The 15,958-nt window shown below is 41.4% G+C and overlaps 1 protein-coding gene across 8 annotated transcripts in view; it reads left to right on the forward strand.

Moving 5' to 3' along the window:
- The window catches only part of MYPN (myopalladin), a 62,282-nt gene that overhangs the window by 17,108 nt on the left and 29,216 nt on the right, over positions 1-15,958 (forward strand). For 6 of the 8 annotated variants that reach the window (XM_035138551.3, XM_088669510.1, XM_088669511.1 and 3 more), the window contains one exon: positions 6,820-7,695. The exons of 1 other annotated variant lie outside the window; for it this stretch is intronic. In XM_035138551.3, coding sequence (XP_034994442.3) covers positions 6,820-7,695 — 876 coding nt within the window. Of the gene's footprint in view, positions 1-3,120; positions 3,235-6,819; positions 7,696-15,958 lie in introns of all 8 variants that reach the window. One more of the 8 variants, XM_035138549.3, reaches the window with a different exon arrangement.

Genomic DNA, 15,958 nt, shown 5'->3' on the forward strand with positions numbered 1-15,958 from the left:
TTCGAGCCCTACAAAAACCTATCAACCAAAGCAGGATGAGTGAGGTGTACAATGATGGTTCTAATGTATGATTACTGCATTCAATATTCTGGAGACCGGGAGGGGAGAAGAAACCCAATTGTTAGCCTAAGGGAGGGAAAGCTCTGCCAGCAAGCTTAATATAATTATTTTATTTCGCTCACTTAAAAAAGTAAATGGCAATCCAGTTGACTTAATAGAAATAATAATTGTGAAGTTATATAGATCAGAACAGTGAAAAAACGGGATTAAAAGGTATAAAAATTTTTTTATTTGGCAGGGCCTCTTGTAAACCCAGTCCTAGTATACTAAAGAAACTAAGATTAGTGTTGGAACTACCAGCAGTTACCTTTGAGAAGTTATGGAAGGCAAAAGAGATCACAAAGAATTGATGACAAATAAATACGTTTAGTACTTTCCCCATTAAGAAGGGGGAAAGAACCTAGGAAACTACAGAGAAATTAATTTAGGCTGCTGTTCTTTACCCACATCCCTGGAAGTAAGTCCTGCTGCATACAATGGGACAGTCTTCTTAGTCATGTATAGGGATTGCACTGTTAGAGTGAAGCTGGAGGTCAATGAGAATTAAAAACATACCACAGCAAGATCAATGCTGTGTTCTTTAACATGCAATTTTTTTAGTTGATACCTCTTAGAATGCAGTTGACTTTTCTTGCCATATGATATTGTCCTAGATATGCTAAGGGAGGATTTGAGTAGAAGTTTCTTCAGGGGTCATCAGATGCGCTCACTGGGCACATTGTGGTCAATTATGACAATTTTTTCTCCATCTCTGCACTGCAGATTAGGATGAACAACACAGCCATCATGAATAGTACAGTTTGCACCATCACAGAAACAATGTTCACATACAGTTCCCCTGTGCCACATTGTGCCTTACTTTTGGTAACTATTTTGAACATACTGCATGCAGTTCAGTGAAATTTAAGAGTATATCAATCCCATGGATTGAAATGGGAGAGTTAAGCATGGCCCTGACTGTCCTGACTGTCTGTAGGAACACAGCTGGTTGAAGAGCTGCTTTGAAAGAGTAGCTTTCAATTATTTGTTTACTAGTATGGGATGAGATTAGCATAGACTCTGAACTGGGTGCTATTTTCAGCAAACGAAACGAAACAAAAAGAAAAAGAACAGTAAATGCTGTGGAAGGAAGGATTAAAACTCAGAACGATCTTGAAAAAAACAAAAAAAGTATAAGCATTAAATCAGGTGAAGATTGAAACAAATGTATGCATATATTTTAAAAGGATGAATGTAGTACTTTTAGGTAAAAGAACCCAGGGATTGTAACTGATCACAAATTATAAATATATGCTAGCAATGTTTTGGTCTCTGCAGGGAGAGACTATTTTTGGAATGTATGGCACAAACATCACAAGTAGGATGTGATACCCTCTATTCAGCACAGATCACTCTTATGTTTGAATATTGTATCACCCATTCCACAGCTCAGCTGAGCCACAGTATTTGTACTGAAGCTTATCGAAACAATTTGTTCTACAGCGGCATTGGTTGGGTTGTTCCACGGTTTCACCATACTGGCAAGTTTTTCCTCATGTTTAGCCAAAATCAGGTCTGCAGAACTTGTAACACACACATACTCCAAGATAATCAGAGCCCAGCAGTGACTTGATAAACTTCCGGCTGTCACTGTCTATCTGAAACTGCAAAAGCAGGGAGGTCATGTACCTAGCAGGCTAGGATACATAGCTGGGAGTGTTTTTGGCTTTGTGTTGGGCACATGCTAGGCACACATGAGCTAAATAAAATAAAATAATAATAATAATATAATTAACTTACAGAAAACAATAGCTTGTATGAAAACCGTTAAAATTGTATACATATAAACAACCTAAAATCTAATACATATACTGACTAGGATAAAAAATATCCAGTTAGGAGGCTTGTTGAAAGAGAATTTGCTTTCTGTTCATTTAAACCACAGCGTTGTTGTGGTTTTGTTATTTAGGTTTGTGGGTAAAGATCAATTACTGTGTGATGATGTGTGGGTGGCAAGCTAGTTACCGTAGTTTCTTCCTTGCCTTCTGGTTATACAGGTGATGTAAAGGTAAAGGGACCCCTGACCATTAGGTCCAGTTGTGACCGACTCTGGGGTTACGGTGCATTATTGGCCAAGGGAGCCAGCGTACAGCTTCCAGGTCATGTGGCCAGCATGACAAAGCCGCTTCTGGAGAACCAGAGCAGCACACGGAAACGCCGTTTACCTTCCCGCTGTAGCGGTACCTATTTATCTACTTGCACTTTGACGTGCTTTCAAACTGCTAGGTTGGCAGGAGCTGGGACTGAGCAACGGGAGCTCACCCTGTTGCAGGGATTCAAACTGCCGACCTTCTGATCAGCAAGCCCTAGGCTCTGTGGTTTAACCCACAGCGCCACCTGGGTCTGGGATGGAGAGGTAGCACCTTCAATTTCTGCGTCTGATTATTATTATTTTAAAGTAATGCTGCCAATTTCATTTTTGGCAGAGCAGTTGTGCCTTTGTAAAAAGCAGAAATCAACTGGTGGAGCTTTTCTCAAATATGAAAATTCAGAAAAGGGAACTGCTTCATTTGCTGGCAATGCTTCTCTTTCAAAAGCACAGAAGCTCTACCAGAATAAAGATATAGATATATGATAACTCTAAATATGATTGTTCTAACTCGGCTGCTGTCTGCAACTCAGAACTTTAGAACAGGGGTGGGGGACCTTGGAGAGCCAAATGTGGCCCCCAGCCTGTTTATGTGGTCCTTGAGATTCTCCTCAGATCACACCCTGTGCTGGTTATGTTTTGCCCACTCCTAGCTAGGAGGTATGGTTTCCTATCCTCTTCTTCCTGCTTCAGCCACCTGCATTTCTAGGATGGGGCAAAGTAGGGCAGAGGAAACTGGAAACTTTTATTCCTAGTTTCCGTAAGTTAACTTATCTTAGGGTCCATCCAAACAAATTGTCTTTAAAAACATTTTCTTTTTGCATTTAAGTGATTTCAATCAAGAGGACTTGGTACATCCCAATTCCCATGCAGTATGTGGGTATCACTAGTTTTGAGTTTGCTGTCCTCTGAAGTCAGGTTGTTTTCTACAGGCTGTACAGTGGGCATGACTTGATTTTGTCCAGGGTTTGCGAAGCATAGGACGGGTCATTTAAAAACAAGAACTGCCACACTTGCCACACAAGCCAATGCACATCTACTCAAAAGTAAGTTTTGCTCAATTTAATGGGACTTACTCCCAGGTGAGTGTGTAGCATATGTGAGTGATTTACTCCCAGGTGAGTGTGTAACACAGTGGGACTTACTTCTCAAGATATATGCTTAAGATTGCACCATTGAGCTTTTCAAGGCAGACTATTGGCAAAACTGATACCTTTTCTCGTTTTATTATTGCATATGTTGCAGGCAAAATTAACAAAAAGTGAGGTGCGCTAAATATGTTTCAGAGTGCTGTCGTTTGACTGCTAGCTAGATTCTCCCTTACTAAATACAGGGCAAAATCTTCACCAGAATAGCAAGCAAAGTTTTGATAGAATGTTATGACCTAGATGATCCCCATTAAAATGTTAAGTACAGTTAGATTTAGGGTTAGGGCTAACTCAGAAATTACATGTGCATGAGACGTTTCCCCCTGCTTAGATTGCTGTATGAATGGAGCAAATATGTTGCATGAAAGCAGTTTCTCTCTGAATCTGCTTAGCAGTGAAAATAGTAGCTTCCCTTCTTTTGCTGTTGTTAAAGCATCATCCTTCCTATTCCCATCTGGATCTACTCTTGTTTGTCCGCATAGCCCTTTTTTACACTAATTATTGAGCAAGGCCAGGCAGGGTTACTGTAGCGATGGATGTTCTTGAAGGGATTAGAGGTACTGATTACATTTATCTGTCTAGTCATACTTACATTTTACTAATCCATGTAATATATTCACTAGAACTGCAAGCTTTGAGCAGTGACATTTGTAAGTTAATCAACTGAAGTTTTAGTTGATTGATCAGTAGGGGCCAATTTTAATAAGTGAGAGCAAATTTTATTTGGTGGAGCCACAATGTACATTTGTTTATTTTTAAGGATTATTTTGGTTCTAGTATGTTACTGTAACAGGAATTTAAAAAAATATATGTTCAGGATGGCCCTTGCTTCTAAGTATCTGTAGCAGGTTTTGTTTGTCACATTGTAGATTTTGCTTCTTACATTTTCTCAAAAAGGTTCCTATATTAGGGGTTTTTATAATATGCAGATTCATGTACATTGACTTAGCCAATTCATAGGTTGAAATGAAGATGCTTAATCAACTAAACATTATTTAATTGGTTAAGAGTCTTAATAGTTATTCATGAATGAGCCTATGTCTGGGGGGGTGGGGAGTTGTTGTTTTGCTGGGAATCACAGGTGGCCAAAAATGCAGCTTTGCTCATGTACAGGATGTTGGACTAGGTGGGCCATTAGCCTGATTTAGCAGCCTCTTATGTTCTTATGTTCCCCAGAAGACTACCGTAGATAAATTTATTCCATGTGCAATTCATCTAAAGGGTAACCACACTTTAAGTCCTATTGATTTTACTGGGGGACTGAACCACATGGTTACCTTTTGCCCACTGAAATTGATTGGAAGTTAACATGCTTTGGCTGCATTATGATTTTTTCTCTTTGGTTTTTAGGTAATACTTAATACTTAGTTGTTGTGTAAGTCAGTTTAGTCACTAGCAGTCACAGCTTTCTAGTATCCCAGTTCCAAAATGTTTCTTCCTTTCATCCAAATTGTCAGCTGCCGCAATACCCCAAGGCGAAGATATTACACACTTAGATTACAGAACATTGCTAAAATGTGAGCATAGCTAGTGGGTTGCTTTCTGGGCAGGAGCCAGGCTCTGATGCATGCTGAATGTGGTTGTTAGGTATGTGACTCTGGATTAGGAAATGGTAGAGTTGGTAGAGTCTGGCAGACTTGCAAATGCTGCCTGGAGATAGGCAGTAGTCCTTTTCAGTATGTTGAAGGGATATACAGTGGTACCTCTAATTACGAATTTAATGCGTTCCGAACACACATTTGTAAGTCGAAAAAATTTGTCAGTCGAATCCCATAGGAATGCATTGGGAGAAAAAATTCGTAAGTCGAAGCAACCCTATCTAAAAATTTGTAAGTAGAAAAAATCCTATCTAAACCGCATCCAAGATGGCAGACGGAGCTCCATTCGTAAGTAGAAAAATTGGTAAGTAGAGTTATTTGTAAATAGAAGTACCACTGTTCCATGGAGAGGCATCATTGCCTCTGGCAGGTATGCTGAGCTCATGATTGTCTCTGGGTATAGACAAGAATAATAAAAACCCTTCTAGTTCAGTTTATGGGGGAAAGAGGCAAAAGAAAAAAAGAAAAAAGTGGGCATGAGCACTAAAGATTACTCTTAGCACATCACTTTCAATTATGAAAAACTATCATCTTTCTCCAGCCCCCTATCTGCTGTTTTTAGCACATATAGTAGAGTACATCTGGTGTCTTTAACACAGATAGCACCACCCACCCCAAACAGGCTGACCTATGGAACTTACGGTATTTATGATGATCCTTGCATCAAATGTAGGACTTTGGTAAGTTTTACATGCAGCATGCAGCGCATAACTGTCAAGTTCTCCCTTTTTTTTAAGGGAAATTCCCGTATGCTGAATTGGACCTACTCGCGAGAAAAGGGAAAACTTGACAGCTATGATGCAGCGCATGTATTTTTGTTGCATTAAGCGCCCCCCCCCTTAATGATATACTTAACATAGCAGTGATTCTTCTATGCCTAAGACCCCAGCTGGCTGCTTTTGACTGAACTGCTCAGTTGGCTCAAGAGTTCCTCTTTAAATCAGCTGCACAGTAAAGCTGGTCAAAATTTCTCACGCAGCTCCGGGTCTTCTGCAGACCAGCTGCTGCTTCACAGGGACAGACTGACCATTTTGACACCCTTCAGCCAGTTGAGAGGCATTGCGCCTGAATTAGACGTATTGCTTTCACAAACCCATCTCTGACCTTTATTCAAAAATTCAAAGGGCCAAACTACTGTATACATGATGTTAAATGTATCTTTGCATCTAACATGCGGGTTTAAAAAAATGCAATCAGAATAAACTAAGGGAGTATGGCTGCCAATTAATGGGTTCAGGGAAGGTATGGAAAAGGAACTCAACAATTTCCTCCCCAGCTGTGTCCCTGAGAAAATTATTTCTTCCAGTGACATTATTTGTTTTGCAGAAAATCCCTGTTTGGCACCAGTGGAGGAATTTCCTCCCAATACAAACACTAGCTTGAGAAGATGGCTTTTCCTCAGGACTGCAGCAGGGGAGGAAGTGGTTAAATTATCTCACAATACCTGCTCTGATTCTGTTAATTCCTCTCCATGCCCATCAACTGAAGCTATTTGCCCTTTTAAAACCCTGAATGTTAATTGCAAAGTCAGGGCTTTGCAGGGCTTGGAAAGACCTCTGTCTAAAAGCACAGCCACCTATTACAGTAGACTTGAAGGATTAATGAATATAAGGCAGTTTAGTAAGTTCATGGCACCAATTTTTAAAAATGGAATTTGTGAGGGGGGCAGTTTTTGCTGCAATATGCACCTTCAGGCTCTGCCCTACCATTTGGAGAATAGAGAGGCTCAAAAGGATACAGAAATTGGGAGATCAGATGGGGTTCAAGACTTGCTATGTCCCTGGGTAATAGAGTAGACACACCCCCATTTTCCTTTTTAATTCAATACCGGCAACAGACTTGCTATTTATGAGGTTATGGTCCTATTTGTACTCTTTGTTAACAGCATGCAAGACAATACTTCAGAATCTTCTACTTCGATAACTCAACTACTGAGAGAGAGCTATTTAGCTGAAAACAACCGCCAAGGGAATAGTGAAAGAAGCAGATCAGAACCGTCTCCACATTCTTTCCACCGTGGCAGTAGTTCGGGTCCTTCAGACGAGGTGGCTAGCCAAGAGGACCTTCCTGATCTTTCAGCCTTTTTGAGCCAAGAAGAGCTCGATGAAAGTGTGAACTTGGCAAGGCAAGCCATCAATCAAGATCCACTTGAGAACAAGCAGGACGAACAGATACATGTGTTCTATCCCTCTGAGTTGAAAAACACTGGAAATACCATTTCAAACAAACAGCAGTTCCCATCTAAGGCAGTTTCACCAACTTCTGACAGCAGCATAAGGAAACAGCAATCTGGTTCCGAGACAGAGTCGAAAAAGGAATTCCTCAACAAGGCTGCAGATTTCATTGAGGAGCTTTCTTCTCTTTTCAAAGCACACAATTCAAAAAGAATCAGGCCCCGAACATGCAAAAACTACAGGAGCAAACTTGAATCTAAAAATAAGGCTGCTCAGGACAGTGGTTCTGCTTTCTCAAATCTCTCTGAAAACAGAGAAAGGCCTTGTGACCCAGTACCGCAAGATTTAGCTGTAGCTGAGCACTCACTTGAAAACCCAGATAACCCTCCACAGGCAGACTTGGAAGCTGTTAATCAGCTAGAAAGTTCAGGGTTAACAACAGAGTCACCAGCTGCATCTTTTTATTCTGACGAGACAATAGGCCAACCACCACATTTTACTCAAAAGCTGAAGAGCAGGGAGGTCCCTGAAGGAACCAAAGTGCAGTTGGACTGCATTGTGGTAGGAATTCCAACACCTGAAATCAGGTAAACCTGTCCCTGTCTTATTTCTGTAATAGTTTGCATACACAGAGGGTGGATTACTGCACAGTAGTTGAATGTTTTCTCAATGTTTTCTCAGATTGTATTCTAAAAACCATACATTTCTCTTTTACAATGTTCCAGTAATTATTCTGTCTCTGACCTTGGAAAGCTCACGTGTGACTGGCATAATATTGATGCCAGTCTCAGGTTTAGGGCAGCTTTTGATGAAAATGACTTCAGCGGGCCTTCCTCCCTAGCTGCCCATGCACGCCCTCTCCTCTGGGCCCAGTCTGCATGACCATGCATGCAGTGATTTAGTGTGGGGGGCCAGGGAGGCCCTGGGTGCAAATTTCTGAGGAGGTGCAACAAGGCCCCCTCATGACATGCTCCTTCATTGAGGCAGGAGCTGCAGGGAGGCAAGCCTTGCCTGGGCTGGGGTTTCAGGGCTGGGGCGGCAGCAGTGCCTCCTTCTCCTCATGGCAAGTTCTGAGGCTGGCACTTAGAAACTGCCCAGTGATGCAGATCCCTTGAAGCCTGCTCTGCGTAAGTGTCAAGGCATTTATTCAATAGTAAATGAAGTTTAGGTCATATATTTAATAAATACCAAAATATTACTATCTGGTATTTGCCTCCCTACATGGTAGGGGTGGATGTCACCCTCACAAAGATAGAAAGAAAATAACAGCTGCACACATGGGAAGTACAAAGCTGAAATTGAACTGAGTCAGTTGAGCTGCAGGCATGCATATACCACATTTGCATTTCCACTGCAAGGAGAAGGGCTATGGTTCATTGGTACAGCATCTGCTTTGAATGCAGAAGGCCCCTTGTTCAGTCCCTGGCATCTCTAGGTAAGGCTGGGAGAGACCCTGTCTGAAATGCTGGAGAGTCACTGCCTGGCAGTTTAGAGAATACTGAGCTAGATGAACCAATAGTCTGACTCAAGGCAGCTTCCTATATGCACACATGGGAGTAGCAGTGCACCTGTCTCCATGGTAGACATTTAAGATCACTCAAGAGTAAAGGAATTTCCTTCATATTTCCCTGTTTATGCCCGTGTGTGTGTGTGTGTGTGTGTGATGGTGATTCAACTGCTGTTCCAAGGATTGATTTTCAAGGGGAAAAATACAAACATGAACATAATCAAAAGGATTAATTTCCTTCCTTCCTTCCCACTCCCACACCCCAAAACAGAAAACTACTGCATCAATTCCCCCCCATAAGTCTATGTGCATAGTTGGTGGATGCCAGTCATCAGGGTGTTCATTTGAATATATTATAAAGGGGTACCATATTTCAACAAAATTGTCTGTATCAGATACATCATTCAGGGTGTGTACTCTCTTACTGTAGTTAGTTTCTCAGATACAGCAATTGTCCATACATTATTTCCATTATGCCATGTGTGATCAAGTCATTTATTGTTCTTTGCTATAAGTAATTGTGCTGCTGCCAGGTGAAGGGTGAAAAGTTCCTTGTATAATAGTTTAAAAATAATACACCAATAATTGCTTGGAAAGATTTGTTTAAGGAAAGAGACTTGAAAGGTTGAGTCATCTGAGCCATAAGACTCTTTGCAATTCCAAACATATAAAATATTATTTGCACAAGGCAAAAGATGGCATAATGCTTCTGTGCATAGGGAAAAAGCTGTGTATTTGGATCTAGACATGTCATACTGCGCACTAGGGTGGGCCCTTTACACACTATCTAAAAAGAAAAAATGCATCAGCAAAAAAATAATAGCCAGAGTTGCATATTGCTGCAAATCTAGAAATCATTGCTATAATTTAAATAGAAATAAAATGCATGTCACCATAGTGGGGAAGACTGTGATCAGGGAAACTGTCTAGTCCAGGTACTAGCAGTTTGTGAGCAAGTTCAAGGCTTCTCCATTCATTCTGATGACTCTTTATCTTTAAACCAGGCTTCGATTGGTCAATCCTTTAGAGAGAAGTCACCTGCAAACAGGAGACTGTCCTTCTACGGTATAGCCCTTCAAATAAAGGACTGTCCTCTGTAAAGTTGGACACATGGCCACCCTACTGTGGGCTCCTTCCATTTGCAGGAGGGATTCTGATTCAATTGCAGCATATATAATTTAAATAGAAATAAAATGCATTTTACCATAGTGGGGAAGACTTTTTTTGCTGATCCCTTTTTTCTCCCTGCACCCCCACCTTCACCATATCCCACACTGTTCCAGAGGATCCCTCCATCCTCCAGAGCAGCTCTTCAAGGAGTGATTCTTGCTCCTCTTCCTGATGTGCTATTTAAATATAATAATATGATGAGAAGAACTAAGAGATTTTCAGGAGCAGACATTCAAACTGGCTCAGGGCTGATTCACATATGCATGGGCATCCATTTCTAGCACATTGCTCAGTGATGCATAGATCAATGGTGGAATTTTTCTCATTGAAAAGTTTAGGGCTCAGTCTAATTCCCCTTTGCACTGGGGTGGGGGTTTGATTGAGCAGAGGTGACCTTCCACTCAGCTCTGCTAGTGTCCCTATTTCCCTGGCAGAGTCCCAACCAGCAGCAACAAAAAGCCTTGAAATGGGGCATTATAGAGGCAGGCACAGTGATCTGCCTGCCCACCATCTTCCGTCTTTGTCAGCATGCTCAAGGGCTGACTGTGGCCCTATTACGCAGTGGCTGGGTGTTGAATTGCACCTATAGTGTTTAACTTCATGATTGTCTAAGGATATTAATGCTTGCTTTAAGGTGCTGGATCTGTGATGGCCATTTCACATATGCGAGTCACTCCCTGATGTAGCAGTCATCAAGTGATGGGCATGCATGTGTGAACTCACTTTCAAGAATTCAATTTGCATAAAGTTTTATATTGGTCTGCTTCGTTGGAGGTTTTTAAGCAGTGGTGAGATGGCCATCTGTCATGGATGCTTCAGTTGATATTCCTGCATTACAGGGGGTTGGATTAGATGACCCTCAGTGTCCCTTCCAAGTCTACAATTCTATGGTTCTAAATCCTTCCATAAATGTAAGGGTTGGTGAGGGACAATTCAATCTCTTGTACCTTGTAGTAAGTGGATGCACACCAAATTGAATTGGACTTACTACAATGTGTTTTGGAATCGGTGGACTTGGGAACATGATGTCATTATATGGTATGGATATTGTGATATAGGTTTCAAAAAATGCACACAAAATAATGACAGATGGAATTATCAGTGGTCATTATTCAATGTAATCAGATGGTATTCCTGTAGGTTCAGTCCCTAAATTCTTAACAGCATCAGGAGTGAACAACAAGTGAATACCGGTATTCTATGACTACTCTATTCTCCTCTGTTACCCTATAGCAGCCACAGGGTTGGCTCTTTGATTCCCCATTGCTGTATATGTTGCTGGGACTGTCCAAATTTCACCTTTTAAAGAGAGAGGCACCAATCAATGTTGGCAATGAACTACATGCCAGAATTCGCTTCTGTATGTCTGAAATGTTGGTGTATATTCAGGGTGGCATTCACAAAATTCATTTGTCATCGTCAGCATTCATACATGCATATCATTTACCAACATTTGCTAACTTTTGGACATTTACTACAATATTAAATGTGGAAATGTTTCACTGAGACCGATAATTCCTAGAATCTGCCAGTCCTATGGACTGGAACTCTTTAGCTTGGGATCTAGTCTCAGATCACAGTAACTGGCTCTCAACAAGTGAGATGAATGATATTACCCAAAGCATTTTCCACAGGAAACATTCCAGGAAGCTTCCCATGAATGCCATATACTACGTCAGAGCTGGCCCACCGAGGCAGAATACAGTGCTAGATGGACCATGAATGTAACCTAGTAAGGCCAGTCTTACGATCTTAGACATTTCCTCCATTGGTTGTAAGTGACCCATATTTGCCATCTCTACTCAGAGGTGCCTGCATTTTTTCCAAACTACTTAGCTCACCTCTGTTAGGTTAATTTTACTTTGGCTTGGCATACACAGCTAGCCTGACCATGTCAAAAGGATTTGAAGCCCTATAAACAGGCTATGTGTCATGCATTTTCTATGAGAGCACTCTTTGGCAAATGCACATGAATACCTGAGAGAAGTACACTCTAACCATGCTTTGTTTGAGAATTCAGTTCATCTGCACTTAAGGTTCCTAACCACATTCACAGCCTGATCCTAAGAATGCTTACTTAGAAATAAGCCCCACAGAATTAAGTGGGTAGTAAATGGGGTGAGCTCCTGTTGCTCAGTCCCAGCTCCTGCCAACCTAGCAGTTTGAAAGCACGTCAAAGTGCAAGTAGATAAATAGGCGGGAAGGTACCTGTAAACAGCATTTCCGTGCACTGCTCTGGTTCGCCAGAAGTGGCTTAGTCATGCTAGCCACATGACCCGGAAGCTGTACACTGGTTCCCTCGGCCAATAAAGTGAGATGAGCGCCGCAACCCCAGAGTCATCCACGACTGGACCTAACGGTCAGGGGTCCCTTTACCTATGATTTTACTTAGAGCAGACTCATTGAAATTAATGGCATTAACTTATTCATGTTAATTAATTTAAATGGGTCTACTGTGAGTAAAACTTAGTTGAATGACATCTAATGGGATTTACTTCCTAATAAGTATGTTTAGGATCACAGCCACAATCTCTTCCAAGATACAGCATCCATCTTCAGTTTATTTTTGTTTCATTGAGTTCTGCTAGAATTTGTCGGCACTAAATTGGGGAACAGGTGGACCATAGCTCAGAGGTAGAGAAAGTTCTTTGTACAGTGGTACCTCGGGTTACAAATGCTTCAGGTTACAAATGCTTCAGGTTACAAACTCCACTAACCCAGAAATAGTACCTCATGTTAAGAACTTTGCTTCAGGATGAGAACAGAAATCATGCTCCGGTGTAGCCCCATTAGCTAAAGTGGTTCTTCAGGTTAAGAACAGTTTCAGGTTAAGAAGGACCTCCGGAACGAATTAAGTTCTTAACCAGAGGTACCACTGTATGCACAAAACCAACAGCAATCCTTGCTATTGCCAGTTAAAAGAACTTAGGATGCAAGCAGAAAAAGATCTCTGCCAGAAATATTGGGAAACTGCTGCTGGTTAATGGAAGAGGCAGCATACAGTAAATTAAAAAACAACAACCTGAAAACAGAACAATGATACAAATATACTCAAAAATTGAAATCAGTATGGAACAACAAAATATTGCTAAACATAGCTCATTTTACACTTCAGAAGTACTAAATTCACTTTAAAAAGTTAAAAGCTAAGCCACCACAATCAAACATTAGAGGAAAATATTAAATGATGATGATGAAATTGTATTGAAATGTTGCTTATAAGATATTCTTAAAGGCCCAGCTGGGACAATTAAGAAAAAAACTTTGCTTGGTACCAAAAGATCATTTATGTGGGTGCCAGGTGAACCTCCTTAGGGAGTTTTCCACAACCAGGGGGACACTGCCAAAAAAGGCCCTCTCCATCAGGGCAACCTCCATATTTCAGAATGAAGGAAACTGTTGATCTTAAGGCATGGGAGGCTACATATAGGAAGAGGTACCTTCAGGTACTCCAGTCCCAAGCCATATAGGATTTCATAGGTCAGAACCACCTTCCCTTCCCTCCTTACCTTCCAATTCATTTATGGGTCTAATCCAGACCCATAAATGAATTGGAAGGTAAGGAGGGACTGCTCAGTATTCAGCACACTTACAGTGCTTTTGTTGATGTGGAATTCTGGGGAAAGACGTCAGTCAGGAATGAGGAGAGAAAAGAATATATGCTTGGCACATATAACATCCCAGATACAATCTCTCTGGCAGGACAGGATCTCAGCAGGACTGGGAAAGACCTCTGCCTGAGATACTAGGGAGCCACTACCTGTTGGAAAACATCTTTCCAGGTCTAGATGGACCAATGGTCAGACTAAGTAGAAAGCAACTTCACATGTTTATGACATCCTCTGGTAGTATGCAATACCACATGTCACAGTGGCACAGCAATTTTTGCTAGGCAGCAGTTCAACCTGGCAGATTGTGGTCGAACACCATTTTCATAAGATGGTCATGTATCCTACTTTGCAGAGGGCAATGCTCTGTTCAAAGGGCTGTCCAGGCCAAGTACAGTTTAATGATAAGCATAAGAAGAGAGAGCAAGGACCATGACTTTACTTACCAACGGTGAGCCCCTGGACAGGAGACTGATCAGGCACGCCAGTCGCTTGGTCACAGTCTTCCTCACTATGGTGAGTTGCATTGCATTAATACTTAAGTTATAGCAATGATTTCTAAATATGCAACTGTACCTTTAAATTGGGTGTGCAAAGCTTATCAAAATCACTGTCCCTTTGTACTGTGTTTCCTTGTTTCAGGTGATGTGTAAGCAGCCTGTCTGCAACACTTAGAGTTATGTTTTTTTCTTCCTTTGTTTACTTTTAAAATGTCACTTATAACCATGAGTATCTAGTCACATTGTTTTGATTATTACAGAGGGAGATTTTCCTGTCCAGCAGCATTGCACCAATATGACTTGAAGCTGATGGCAATGTTGACTGCATTATTTCCAATGCAGTGATTTTGTTCTTTAGCATAGTTTGGATTACAGCTGATTGGGAGGGAAACATACCAAAACACAGTATTTCATTAGAAATTATAGTCTAGATACAGGATACATATGGATTCTGGCTAATGCTTCCCAAATCAGCTGTGGGAATACACTAGTTACAGAGTAAATGGGAGTCTGTTTGCAGCCCTCAGCTGCTGCATGCCATGCATTTCAAATTCCTTTAATAAACATGTATTATTTTCACACTTGATGATGTGAGTGTACACTTTTTTCACTGCATAGATTATCAATGCATAGATTATCAATATGAGGAAGGAAGTCATCGCTTGAGGCAATTGTGATCTTCCACTCTTCTCCATGTTTGCTTTATTAGGCATAAGCTGCATTGCCCTACACTTACTCCTGCCTCCTGTACTACATAAGATCAAATGAATTGCTGGATCACACCAAGTGTCTGCTCCAGCCTCCTGTGCCCAACAGAGACAAGACAGATGCTTCTGGGAAGCCCACTAGCAGTTAATGAATGCAGCAACCCCTCCTAGCTGTGTTCCCCCAACCTCCGCTATACTGTCTTTGGACACGGAGATTAAATTGAGCCATTGTAGCCAATAGCTCCTCATAAACCTATCCTCCATGATCTTGTCCAGGGGCACCATCTGGGGGGACGGGGGGCCAAGGCCTCCCCAAAAATTTTAAGCAGGGGGCTGAGCCCCCTCAATATTCTGCAGCCCATGGGACTTAGCTGTGGTGGGCTCCGTCAGACCTTCCCTTGGCTGCAGCAGGCCCCATGAGGCCGCCTCCTGCTGCATGACATCATACACATGTGCTGGGGGCCCCTAAATTAGGACGGAATCCAGCGCATGTGATATTGTCCAATTCTTCTTTAAATCCAGTGGCAATCACCACGTCTCATGGCAATGAATGCAATAAGTTAAAGCATTGGCTGAAGAACCACTTCCATTTCTCTTTGTCCTGCATCTACTGCCAGTCAAGTTTCATTGAGTAGCCCTGAGTTCTAGCCTTATGAGGAAAGAGAAGCATTATCTCTGTATCTGCATCAAGCATAATTTTATAAAGATCTACTGACATCCTTGCCATTTAGGCCTTGCCTTTAGCTTTTTGTATATTGTTGTTTCTAATTCTTCCCCATATAATATCTGCCATGCTCTGTTTTAGTCTTGCCAAGTTTTAGCATTCCTTAGCGCTTCTTACATAGCCAAAGCATATGCACTGTACAGTATATTTAAAGCATACCTCCCCCAAACCCCAGAATCCTGGGAACAGTACTTTATTATTATTATTTATAAATTTATATACTGCCCTTCACAGTGCATTTTACAATATAAAAACACAAAAATACATACCGTAACAACAACCAAAAACAATTCCCTCACACACCATTTGAAAGGCCAAGGATCACCCTCTGGAAATGACAATCCAAGTAGGATCCCTCTGCATTTTCTTCTCACTCTGCATTTTCTCTTCATAACAAGCCTGCAAGTTAGGTTAGGCTAAGAGATAGTGACTGGTCCAACAAGCTTCCACTCTGAGCAGGAACCTCAGTCTCTGTAGTCTTAGTCCAGCTCTCTAACCGCTACTCTACACTGGTTCTATCTTCTATTGTGCAATTTACTCATCAGCTAGTAGGATCCAAATACTCTTTTCAAAATGTGGCCCTATTACTGTTAATAACTGAAGAGTGCAGGATATTCCTCTGTTTGCTTCAGTG

This window comes from Zootoca vivipara, chromosome 5 (genome assembly GCF_965207765.1).
Source record: "Zootoca vivipara chromosome 5, rZooViv2.hap1.1, whole genome shotgun sequence".
Classification (NCBI taxonomy): domain Eukaryota; kingdom Metazoa; phylum Chordata; class Lepidosauria; order Squamata; family Lacertidae; genus Zootoca; species Zootoca vivipara.